Source organism: Carcharodon carcharias, chromosome 4 (genome assembly GCF_017639515.1).
Source record: "Carcharodon carcharias isolate sCarCar2 chromosome 4, sCarCar2.pri, whole genome shotgun sequence".
Taxonomy (NCBI): Eukaryota; Metazoa; Chordata; class Chondrichthyes; order Lamniformes; family Lamnidae; genus Carcharodon; species Carcharodon carcharias.
The window spans coordinates 123,471,232-123,484,271 of NC_054470.1; the positions used below are offsets into that span (position 1 = coordinate 123,471,232).

Here is a 13,040-nt window from a genome sequence, read left to right on the forward strand (position 1 = left end):
GACCACTACTATCTAGAAGGTCAAGGGCAATAGCTAGATGGGAACACCACCACTGGAAATTACCCTCCAAGTCACTCACTATTCTGACTTGGAAATATATCGCTGTTCCTTCACTGTTGCTGGGTCAAAATCCTGGAACTCCCTTCCTAACAGCACTCTGGGTTTACCTATGCCACATGGACTGCAGCGGTTCAAGAAGGCAGCTCGCCACCACCTTCTCAAGGGCAACTAAGGATGGGCAATAAACTCTGGCCCAGCCAGTGAAGCCCACATCCTGTGGATAAATAAAAAAATAATAATTTGGAATAAAAAAGGGGACTTTCACGTGGAGGCAGGAGAAAAAGCAAAGGTATTAAATGAGTACTTTGCATCTGTCTTTACAAACGAAGAAGATGCTACCCAAGCTGAGATCAAATAGGAGGTAACCTGTACATGGAAAGAATTTCAGTTAAGAAGGAGGAAGTGTTAGAAAGTCTATCTTTACTTAAAATTGATAAGGTACCAGGACCAGATGAGATGCATCCAAGAGTAACTGAGGGAAGTGAGAGTGGATATTGGAGAGGCACTAATGATAATCTTCCGGTGTCCTTAGATGCAGGGGTGGTGCCAGAGTATTAGGGAATTGTGAATGTAACACCCTAGTTCAAAAATGGGTGCAAAGATAAAGCCGGCAACTACAGACCAGTCAGTTTGATTTCAGTGGTTCAGTAGAAACTATAGTTCGGGACAAAATCAATGGTCACTTAGACAAGTGCAGGATAATTAAGGAAATCCAGCATGGATTCATTAAGGGAAAATCATGTTTAACTAACTTGCTGGAGGTTTTGAGGACGTAACAGAGAAACTTGATAAGGGCAACGTTGCTGATGCTGTGTGTATGGATTTTCAAAAGGCATTTGATACAGTGCCACACAATAGACTTGCAAACAAAATTCTAGCTCATGGATTAAAAGGGAGAGTAGGCACTTGGATAAGAAATTGGCTAAGTGATGGGATGCAAATAGTAGTAGTTAATGGATGTTCTTCAAATTGGAGGAAGGTTTGTAATGGAGTTCCCCAGGAGTCAGTGCTGGGATCCTTGCTCTTCTTGATATACATTAATGATCTAAACTGTGGTGTTCAGGGCATGATTTCAAAATTTTCAGGTGATACGAAGATTGGAAACGTTGTCAACTGTGGAAGAGGATAGTCTTGAATTTCAAAAGGATGTAGACATATTAGTGGATTGGGCAGACAAGTGGCAGACTAAGTTCAATGCAGAGAAATGTGAGGTGATTCATTTTGGAAGAACAACATGGAGTGATAGTATAAAATAAAGGGTGAAATTTTAAGAGGTGCAGGAAGAGAGGGACCTCGATGTATATATAGATAAGTCATTGAAGATAGCAGGGCGTGTTGAAAGAATAGTTACTAAAGCATAGTGGGATTTGAACCCGGATCCCCAGAGCATTACCTGGGTCTCTACATTAGTAGTCCAGTAACAATACCATTACACCAGGGATGAAGAACTGTAGCTATGAGGATTGATTGGAGAGATTAGGACTGTTTTCCTTGGAGAAAAGAGGTTGAGAGGAGACTCGTTAGAGGTATTCAAGATCCTGAGGGGTATGGACAGGGTAAATAGTGAGAAACTGTTCCCACTTAAGGGAGCAGCAAGAAATAGAAGACATAGATTCAAAATAATTGGCAAAAGGAGTAAAAGTGATGTGAGGAAAATTTTTTTCACTCAGAGGGTGGTTGGAGTCTGGAACAAACTTCCTGACAGGGTGGTGGAGGCAGTTTTGACTGAGGTATTCAAAAGGGAATTGGATGGCTACCTGGAAGGAAAGAATGTGCAAGGTTAAGCAGATAAGGCAGGGGTGTGGGACTAGGTAGAATGGCCTCCTTCTGGACTGTAAAGATTCTGTGATTTTTCAAGCTTGTATCCTTTGTTCTGCTTTTTCACTTCAAAGAGAACAATCGCCGCTGTACACCATGTAGTGATATATTTGTGATACCTATATGTAACACAAATGAGGTACATGGGTTGTTTGCTTGAGGATCTCTGGTGGGATTTATTTACTGCTAAATCAGTACAAGCAGTCGAGCAATATCTAGATACATCCTGTTGCCCGGGGTACTACAGTGCAGAGAGCAATCTCTAGACACATCCTGTTGTCTAGGGTGCTACAGTGCAGAGGAGAGACCCTGGTGCCTGGTCACATGATGGCATTCAAGTTCTTGGCTCATCAGCATGTTGAGCTTCTTAAAGGGACATCACTCTTAACAACAGGATTCTCCACTATTGTGAATAATTCACTCAAGCCTACCTTCTCTGGTCAATATACACGTGGGGATTTGTATAGCTCCATGTGCTATAAGATTGGCCTTATCAGAACCTTGTAAAAGAGCCCTAGCCATTGGCTCACCTTGATAACTTGGTACAGAAATATAGTGCATCAAAACCAGCCTGCAGGGCAATGGCTATCCTGATCAGATCATTATTTGCTGTGTATTGTGCAAACTCACAAAGAGGCCAAAGGCCCCTTCGGACCTGAAAAGTGCCTTATTCTACCTCATATTAGCCTGGAAAGGTAAAGTATCTCAAAAATTTGAACAACTGGTTAAACAAGTCATTTTATGCTGCTACTATGCAGTGGTGACATGAGTGGTATTTTCCACTGAAGGATGCTGGCATCAGTCCAAAAAGACGTTCTGCCTACCACACAATTGAACAACATCATGTATGAATTTCAGTACCAGTGCAATGCCAGGTATGTAAGCCATAAATCCCAACGATTGACTAATCAAATCAAACAGTATGCTCCTTCAGTTGTTCATAATCCGCATAATACAGGACCTAGTCAACCAATACGTGCTTGCAAAAACCAAAACAAAACATCTACTGTTAGATGTAATTCTATTATTGGCAGTACTTGCTGAACAATCCTAAGTGCTCTAATAGCTACACTAACAACCAATTTAAAGGTAATTAGTCAAGCTCGTAATGTGGCTCATTTATGCTTCCTTGAAGCAACATACACTTATGCACAGGAACTTGTTCTCTGCAAACAAAATGACTATGTTCAAGCATTGATCCTGTTTTGAATTACTTGGGAGCTTGGGGAGCCTACAATTCCCTGTTGCTTTCTCCATGGCAATGCCTTGGCCAATCAGAATCGACTTGCCAACCAATCAGCACCCTTTCCTCTTTTAATATTAATGGTTGTACTCTTTGAAGTTTGGCATTCCTGCATTTGTCTTGATGAATGCAAGATGAAAAGCTTCAGCAACGTCTCTCTTTTCAGCAATTTTCAAGTTCTGTACTACCAAGCGACAGTTTGACATTTTCCAATGTTAAATGTGCCATATAATACAGGTTTTTCCTGCTGTCGCAGTTTATTTACAATGTATCATATATACAATGATTTATATTTCAAATGTTGTCAGTGCTTAGAATTATATCAAAAATTTTGGCCTTACCTTTCCTTCTATTGTTCTCAGGTTAAGTATGTGCATATCACATGGCATGGATGACATAAGAGGACTGTATAAGTTCAATAATGGAGGAATTCCATCTACATTTGGGTTCACAACCATTGGAATGACTGGGTGATTCAGGTTGGAATTTATTTTGTGGCTCAACAAAGAGGGATAATTCACTGCCTTATTACCTTCATCCTGCTTAAAAAAAATACATAGTATGAATTAATAAAGTATGGACCTCTATCTCAACAAGCCAAAAGAGTATCAATGTACTTACATTTATGTAAAGAACATTTGCTTGGAATTTTAAGGAGGTTCTCTGGTGGGAGATCTGAAAAAATATTTAGACAATCCATGCAAATGTCTGGAAAGGTATTTATACCATTTTCAATGGGTCCCACCTACCTGCTGCGAAGGTACTCAAAGGAATCAGAAATTCAAGTGCAAATAAATTGTAGTTACTATCATAAGGGTAGTTAAACCAAAGCAGAAACCAGCAATCTTACATAGTATAGATATAGTGGGTTAAATTAAGATTCTTAAGCTGTTTTGTTACTTACATTGGTTTGCATATTTTTGTTCATTGCGCTATTATTTTATGAGGCATTTAAAGAAGAGGACTTATTGTGTTAATTGAAAATTAGATAACTGAATTTAAAACAGAGAAAAAGGAAAGGTGCAATTGCTGAAGTTTTTTAATTAAATTAGAAAATACTGGAAATACACAATGTCTTAAATAAAAACAAGGGATCATTTTTAAAGATAAAATCTTATTTTTTTCAAACTTTGAGAGGGAATAGGATTGGTGGAAGGAACAGAATTATTTTTTCCCACTTCATATGTTCTTGTGTTCACTAAACTTAGCCCAGTAATGAGCACCCCAACTGAATGCAAGACTTAAACCATATGTAAAAATAGCTTTAACAGATTGAATGAAATATAAAGATAGTGAAAAGCATAAAGGTACACCTTTCACATTGGTGATTAAGTATAGTTGAAATCATCCAAGGCTGACATGGTGGAACCTGTGCCTCTCCACATCTCCGTCCAGAATGTTTGTTCACTTGTAAATAAGGCCCTTGCTTATCATGAATGATTGCACAGTATCATGAACTTAATGGGAACCTGGCTGAAGGGTGATGACACCTTCCTTACAAGATGTCTTCCCACCTGGCTATAAATTCTTCAACTTGCTCCTTCCAGTCTGTCACAGTGGCAGTGTAGCACTTGTCACGAAATCACACCTTGGTATGTCCCTCATTCTTCTAGCACTTTCTTCTCCTTTCAGCATCTCACACTGTTCCACCTCTCACCTCACATTTAAAGTCCTCATTCTCTTTTGCCCACTCAAGTCCATAAAAATTTTCTTACCAAGAGATCATCAATGTTTTCCTCGCTCAGTCTCTGCACCAAGTGACTTCTCATCCTCAGTGATTTCAACCTCCTAATTGGGTCATAATCCTAGAACTCCCTCCCTAACAGCACATGGTCTGCAGCAGTTCAAGAAGGCAGCTCACTACCACCTTCTCAAGGGCAATTAGGGATGGGCAATAAATATGGCCTAGCCAGCAAAGCCCACATCCCTTGAATGAATAAAAAAAAAAATCTCAATTCATCATGGTCCCAAGTTCACCACCCTCCTAACCTGCCTTAATCTCTCTTCATATAAACTCCCAAACACATATTCATGGCTACTCCAGTGACCTAGTCATCTCACTACTACTGCTACTCAATGCTACTCATCATGTCAATCACAGATAAGATCTCTGGTCACTTCCTTGTATCAGTCTCCACCTCCAACCGACCCTATTTCCTTCTGTGCCCACCAGCTGTCTGGCCTTCGGTCCTCCATTCACTACAACATTTCTGCAGCTACCAAATTGCTCAACCACATCCTCAGCTCCCACTCGGATGCCCTAGTCCCCAATAAAACCATTACCTTCTCATTCTAGCCATTGCCCTGATATGGTCCTCATCCCTACTGCCTTATGTCCAAGAGATGCATTGAATGAATATGGTGGACAAATGGTTTAGCTACTTGTCTGGCAAAACTGCTCACTATTCTGGGATCATCCTGGCATGCGAAGATAAGTCCCCAGCTGCTTTCCTCTTAAACTACTTCTCCACTCTCACCTCCAACAACAAGTGCAAGGGGCTCATGAAATTCTTTGTCACTAAAACTGAGACCATCCTATCAGCTGCCTCTGCCAATTTCCTCCCTTCCTTGAGCTCACAAGGATAAACTTCCTCTGAATCTCCCCCTCTATTGCCCTGAACAGCATCTTTCTCTAGTTTCTCTCCTATCTTTCCTCATGCCCTCTCCAGGTTCATCTTGTCTATGAGTCTCATTTCCTGCTCCCACAACCCTAATCCCAAGAAACTGCTGGCTACCCAACTTCCCTCCTGGCTCCCATATTATTGTTAACAGTTCTCTCTTTTTGGTGTACCCTGCTACTGTCTGGCCCTTGAAAAAGACCAACCTGTGACCCCACTGTTTTTGCAAAATACCACCCTATCTCCAGTCTCTCTTCCATCTCCAAAATCCTTAAATGTGCTATTGCTTCCCAAAACCATGCCTATTTCCTCAGAGTTCCATATTTGAATCCTTCTAATCAGGTCTTCGTCTAACACAGTACCGAAACTGCACTAGTCAAAAGTTACAATTGGCAACCTATGTGACAGTGACAAAGTTAAGCTACTGTCTGTCTGCAGTTTTTGACACAGTTGACTACAGCATCCTCCTCCATTGCCCCTCCACTGTCATTACACTGAGTGGATTGCACTTGCTCAATTATCTTCTTATCTAACCAGTCACAGCCAGAGAATCATCTCAAATGGCTTCTCTTAATGCTCTTGGTCTGTCACTGTGCCTCCCACGCCAATGATCTATCCTTGGGCTCCACCTAATTCTCATCTACATGCTGCCCCACAGCATCCAAAAACTGAACTTTAATTTCTATTTGTATGTTGATAACATCCAGTTCTACCTCACCACCACCTCTCTTGATCCCTCCATTGACTCTAAATTGTAAGACTGCTTGTCCAACATCGAGCAAAGATTTCCTCCAACTAAATTTTGGGACGACCAAAGCCATTGTCTTTAGTCCCCATCACAAATCCCATTCTCTTGACACCAACCCCATTCCTCATCATTTATCCATCTCTCTCGCTGGCAACTGTCTGAGTCTGAACCAGACTATTTGCAATCTTGGTGAGATAAACTTCCAGCCACATATCCAAGCCATTACTAAGACTGTCCCTGCCTCAACTCATCTGCTTCAAAGCTCTCTTACACGCCTTTGTTACTCTTAGACTTGACTATTCCAATGTACTCCTAGCCAGCCTCCCACGTTCTGTAATCTTAAACATTCAAAACTCTGCTGCCCATGTCTTAACTTGCATGAAGACCCATTCACCCATCATGCCTGTGCTTGCTGCCCTACATTAGCCCCTGATTAAGCAATGTCCCAATTCTTAAACTTATTTTCAAATTAGTCTATGACCCTCACCTCCCTCTCTCTCTCTGAAATATCCTCCAGCCCTACAGTACTCCAAGGTATCTGTGCTCTCCAATTCTGGCCTTCTGAGCACCGCCAATTTTAATTGCTCCATTACTGGAGGTCGGGATTTTAGCTGTGAAGGTCCTAAACTTTACAGCTCCCTTCCTAAACCTCTCCATCGCTCTACATCTCTTTCCTCCTTTGTCTCAGTGTCAAATTTTGTTTGGTAACTCTTCTGGTAAGTTTTACTATGTTACAGGTGCTATTTAATCACAAGTTGTTATGAAATTATTTGGCTGTTTTCATTATTGATGTGGGTGATGTGGAACAATAAAAATGCATTTGTGTTTGACATCATACAAAGATGACATTCATATACAAATTCCTAATTCTGAAATGAATGGGTGATGCCAATGACAGAATGTCACCCCTTTCTGAATCCCTTTGATATCCCAATGAAATTTCCCTAAATAAAGTCATTAGAACATACTCTGGCTGTAAGCGTAGTGTATTATCCCTCTTTAACCTTTCTGCAGCCTTCAAAAAAATTGACCACATAATTCTCCACCTGAGCTTCTCCCCTGACAATCTGTTCTTTCTTGGCCCTATTTTTATTTACCTAATCATAAGTAGAGCATCTCCAGCATTGGTTTCTCTTCATTACCCTATACCATGATCCCTGCTGTTGTACCTTGGCTCCTTCTTTTTCTTATATTCCTCATAAAAGGGATGAAACCGGATGGACCACTTGGCATTGACCTAGACATTGGAAACAACAACAGCAAACCCAGCCCTCTTGACATTGAAAAGTCCTCCTTGTGCTGAAGGCTTGTGCTGAAATTGGGAGAGCTGTCTCACAGGCTAGTCAAGCAACAGCCTGACATTGTCATACTCACAGAATCATACCTTATAGATCACATCCCAGACACCACCATCACAATCCCTGGGTATGTCCTGTCTCACCAGCAGGACAGACCCAGCAGAGATGGCAGCTTAGTGGTAAACAATTGGGTGGGAGTTGGCCTGGGAATCCTGAACACTGACTGTGACCCCCATGAAGTCTCATGGCATCAGGTCAAACATGGGCAAGGAAACCTCCTGCTGATTACCACGTACCTGCCCCACCCCCTCAGCTGATGAATCAGTACTCCTTCATGTTGAACACCACTTGGAGGAAGCACCAAGGGTGACATGGGCACAGAATGTACTCTGGATGGGGGACTTCAATGTCATCACTAAGAGTGGCTTGGTAGCATCACCACAGACTGGGCCGGCCAAGTTGTAAAAGACATAGCTGCTAGATTAGGTCTGTGGCAAGTGGTGAGGGAACCAACAAGAGGGAAAAACATACTTGACCTCATCCTCACCAACCTGCCTGCCGCAGATGCATCTGTCCATGAGAGTATCGGTAGGAGCGACCACCGCACAGACCTTATGGATACGAAGTCCCGTTTTCACATTGCGCATACCCTCCATTGTGTTGTGTGGTACAACCACTGTGGTAAATGGGCTAGATTTCGAACAGATCTAGCAACTCAAGACTGGGCATCCATGAGGCACTCTGGGCCCTCAGCAGCACAGAATTGTATTCAACCACAATCTGTAAAGTCATGGCCCAGCATGTCCCCTACTCTACCATTACCACCACGCCAGGGGGTCAACCCTGGCTTAATGAAGAGTGCGGGAGGGCATGCCAGGAGCAGCACCAGTCATACCTAAACATGAGGTGTGAACCTGGTGAAGCTATGACACAGGACTACTTGCATGCCAAACAGCATAAGCAGCAAGAGATAGACAGAGCTAAGGGATTCCACAACCAACCGATCATATCTAAGATCTGCAGTCCTGCCACGTCCAGTTGGGAATGATGGTGGACAATTAAACACCTCACAGGAGGAGGCGGCTCCAAAAATATCCCCATCCTCAATGATGGGGGAGGCCAGCACATCAGTGTAAAGGATAAGGCTGAAGCATTCACAACCATCTTCAGTCAGAAGTGCTGAGTAGATGATTCATCTTTGGCCTCCTCCAGAGATCCCTAACATCACAGATGCCAGTCTTCAACCAATTTGATTCACTCCACGTGATTTCAAGAAACGGATGAAGGCACTGGATAATGCAAAGGCTATGGGCCCTTACAATATTCTGGCAATAGTACTGAAGACTTGTGCTCCAGAACTTGCTGTGCCCCTAGCCAAGCTGTACCAGTACAACTATAACAATGGTTGTATATGGAAAATTGCCAAGGTATGTCCTGTGGACAAAATGCAGGAAGAATCCAACACAGCCAATTACTGCTCTATCAGTCTACTTTCGATCATCAGTAAAATGATGGAAGGGGTCATCAACAGTGCTATCAAGCAGCACTTGTTTAGCAATATCCTGCTCACTGACGTTCAGTTTGAGTTCCATCAGGACCCACTCAGCCCCTGACCTCATTACATAAGAACATAAGAAACAGGAGCAGGAGCACACCAATCAGCCCCTCAAGCCTGCCCCAGGTCTCAACTCCTCTTTTGTGCCAGCTCCTCACAGCCCTCAACTCCCCGATATTTCAAAAATCTATCTGCCTCCTCTTTAAATATTTACAGTGGTCTAGCCTCCATAACACTCTGGGGTAGAGAATTCCAGACATTCACTACCCTTTGAGAGAAGAAATTCCTTCACATCTCAGTTTTAAATGAGTGTCCCTTTATTCTGTAACTAGGTCCCATAGTTTGAGATTCCCCCACTAGCGAAACATCTTCTCAACCTCTACCCTGTCAAGCCCCCTCAGAATCTTGGTCGTTTCAATAAGATCACCCCTCATTCTTCTAAACTTTAATGAATAAAGGCCTAAACTGTTTAGTCGTTCTTGATAAGTCACCCCCTTCATCCCAGGAATCAGCCTAATGAATCTATTTTGAACAGCTTCCACTGCCAGTATATTCTTTCTTAAATACAGGGACCAAAACTACAGAGTACTCCAGGTGTGGCCTCACCAACATCCTGTAAAGTTGTAACAAGACTTCCCTATTTTTAAGCTCAAACTCCTAAGCAATACAGGCTAAAATTCCATTTGCCTTCTGAATTACTTACTACACCCGCATGTTAACTTTTTGTGTTTCATGCACAGGAACACCTAGATCCCTCTGTGCTGCACTTTTTTGGAGTATCTCTCCATGTAAATAATAGTCTGCCTTTTGATTCTTCCTACCAAAGTGCATGACCTCACACTTTCCTACATTAAACTTCATCTGCCAAGTTTTTGCCCACTCACTCAACGTATCTATACCTCCTTGCAGATTCCTTATGTCTTCATCATAGCATGCCCTCCCACCTATTTTTGTATCATCAGCAAATTTGGATACATTACACTCTGCCCCCAACTCCAAGTCATTAACATAGATTGTAAATAATTGAGGCTCTAGGACTGATCCTTGTGGCACTCTACTAGTTACATCTTTCCAATCTGAAAAAGACCCATTAATCCCGACTCCCTGTCTTCTGTGTGTTAACTAATCCTCAGTCCAGGCTAATACATTACCCCCAATACCCTGAGCTCCTATTTTTTGCAATAACCTTTTTATGTGGCACCTTATTGAATGCCTCCTGGAAATTCAAATGCACTACATCTACCAGTTCCCCTTTATCAAATCTGCTTGTTATATCCTCAAAGAACTCTAGCAAATTTGTCCAATATTATTTCCCTTTCACAAAATCATGTTGACTCTGTTTGATTGCATTAAGCTTTTGGAAATGTCCTGCTATTTCTTACTTTATAATGGACTCGAGCATTTTCCCAATGACAGATGTTAGGCTGACTGGCCTATAGTTTCCTGCTTTTTGCCTCCTTCCTTTTTTGAACAAAGGCACCACATTAGCGGTCTTCCAATCCGTGGGGGCCCTCCAAGCGATTTGTCTGCTTTTAGTCCCATTAGTTTGTCAGATATTTTGTCCCTCGTGATAGAGACTGTTACAAGATTTTTCCTCCCATTAGCTCCTTGCTTATCTGATATCTTTGGGATGTTTATAGTGTCTTCCACCGTGAAGACCGATGCAAAATATTGGTTTAAATTATCTGTCTTTCCTTTGTTCCCTGTTATCAATTCTCCAGTCGCATCCTCCAAAGGTCCCACGCTCACTTTAGCTACTCTCTTTTTTGATATATATCCATAGAAGCTCTTGCTGTTTGTTTTTATATTTCTTGCCAATTTACTTTCATAATAAATTTTCTCCCTTGTTATTGGCTTTTTAGTCATCCGTTGCTGGTTCCTAAAAAATTCCCAATCCTTTGGTTTACCACTAGTTTTCGCCGCTTTGAATGCCTTAGTTTTTGCCAACCTGATTTGTCCAGTCCATGTGCGGATTAAAATCACCCATGACAATTGTAGCACCCTTCTTACATGCCTCCAGTATTTCCCGATTTATACTTTGTCCCACAGTGAAGTAACTCTTCCGGGGCCTATAGACGACTCCCATCCATGACTTCTTCCCCTTGTTATTCCTTATTTCCAACCAAACTGATTCCGCACTACAATCTATTGCACCTATATCACTAATCACCACCGCACTGATACCTCTTTATTAACAAAGCTACCCCACATCTTTTCCTTTTTGCCTATTCTTCCGGAACGTCGAATACCCTATGAATATTGAGTTCCCAGTCTTGATCACCCTGCAACCATGTTTCTGTAATAGCTATGAAGACATATTCACTTATTTCTATTTGTGACATCAACTCATCTATCTTGTTACAAATGCTGCATGCATTCAGATAAAGACTTTTTATCATTATTGCTCATTTGGGTTCTGATTTCTGCTGCACTCTTCTGCTTATATTTTCTGCCCTTTCCTGTCACACTTTGATTATCATTCATCTCTTCACTACCCTGCACCTCTGCTCTCTGGTTTCTTTGGTCCTAGCATGGTTCAAATGAAGCCCATCCCAACAGAACAACCCTCTCCTTCTCCGGTACTGGTGCCACTGCCCCATGAATTGGAACCCATTTCTCCCACACCAATCTTTGAGCCATGCATTTACCTCTATAATTTTATTTACCCAACACCAATTTGCACGTGGCTCAGGTAGTAATCCAGAGATTATTACCTTTGTGTTCTGCTTTTTAATTTAGCCCTGAGCTGCTCGTAGTCCATCAGCAAAACTGATTTTCTAGTCCTACCTATGTCATTGGTACCTACCTGGACCATGACAACTGGATCCTTCCCCTCCCAGTCCAAGTTCCTCTCCATCCCAGAAGAGAAGTCCTTAACCTTGGCACCAGGTAGGCAGCACAGCCTTCGGGACTCTCTTGTCTTTGCTGCAGAGAACAGAACTATTCCCCTAACTATGCTATCCCCTATAATTACTACATTTCTCTTTGCTCCCCCAACTTGAAAGGCATTCTGTGCCATGGTGATTTGTTCCGTTCGCTCATCCTCCCTGGTGTCTGTGCCCTTGTCCACACCAGGAGCAAGCCTTGGTCTAAACATGGACAAAAGAGCTGAACTCCAGAGTTGAGGTGAGAGTGACTGCTCTTGACATCAAGGTAGCATTTTACCGAGTCTGATATCAAGGACCCCTAATAAAACTGGAGTCAATAGGAATCGGTGGGGGGGGGGGACTCTCTGCTAGTTGGACTCATACCTCACACAAAGGAGGATGGTTGTGGTTGTGAATGGCCAATCATCTCAGTTCCAGGGCATTACAGCAGGATAGTGTCCTAGGCCCAACCATCTTCAGCTGCTTCATCAACGATCTTTCTTCCATCATAAGGTTAGAAGTGGAGATGTTTGCTGATGATTGGACAATGTTCAGCACCATTCATGACTACTGAAGCAGTCCATGCCCAAATGCAGCAAGACCTGGACAATATCCAGGCTTGGGCTGACAAGTGGCAAGTAACATTTGCGTCACACATGGGCCAGGTAATTACCATCTCCAACAAGAGAGAATCCAACCATCACCCCTTGACATTCAGTGGCATTACCATCACTGAAATCCCCACTATCAACAACCTGGACATCACCAATGACCAGAATCTGAACTGGACTAGCCTTATAAATACTGTGGCTACAAGAGCAGGTCAGAGGCTA

At 42.4% G+C, this 13,040-nt stretch overlaps 1 protein-coding gene across 4 annotated transcripts in view; it reads right to left on the bottom strand.

Annotated features, from left to right (window-relative positions):
- man2a1 (mannosidase, alpha, class 2A, member 1) overlaps nt 1-13,040 on the bottom strand; it is a 290,929-nt gene that overhangs the window by 26,473 nt on the left and 251,416 nt on the right. For 2 of the 4 annotated variants that reach the window (XM_041185650.1, XM_041185653.1), the window contains one exon: nt 3,463-3,663. The exons of 1 other annotated variant lie outside the window; for it this stretch is intronic. In XM_041185650.1, the coding sequence (XP_041041584.1) occupies nt 3,463-3,663 (201 nt within the window). The remainder of the gene's footprint in view (nt 1-3,462; nt 3,664-13,040) is intronic. One more of the 4 variants, XM_041185651.1, reaches the window with a different exon arrangement.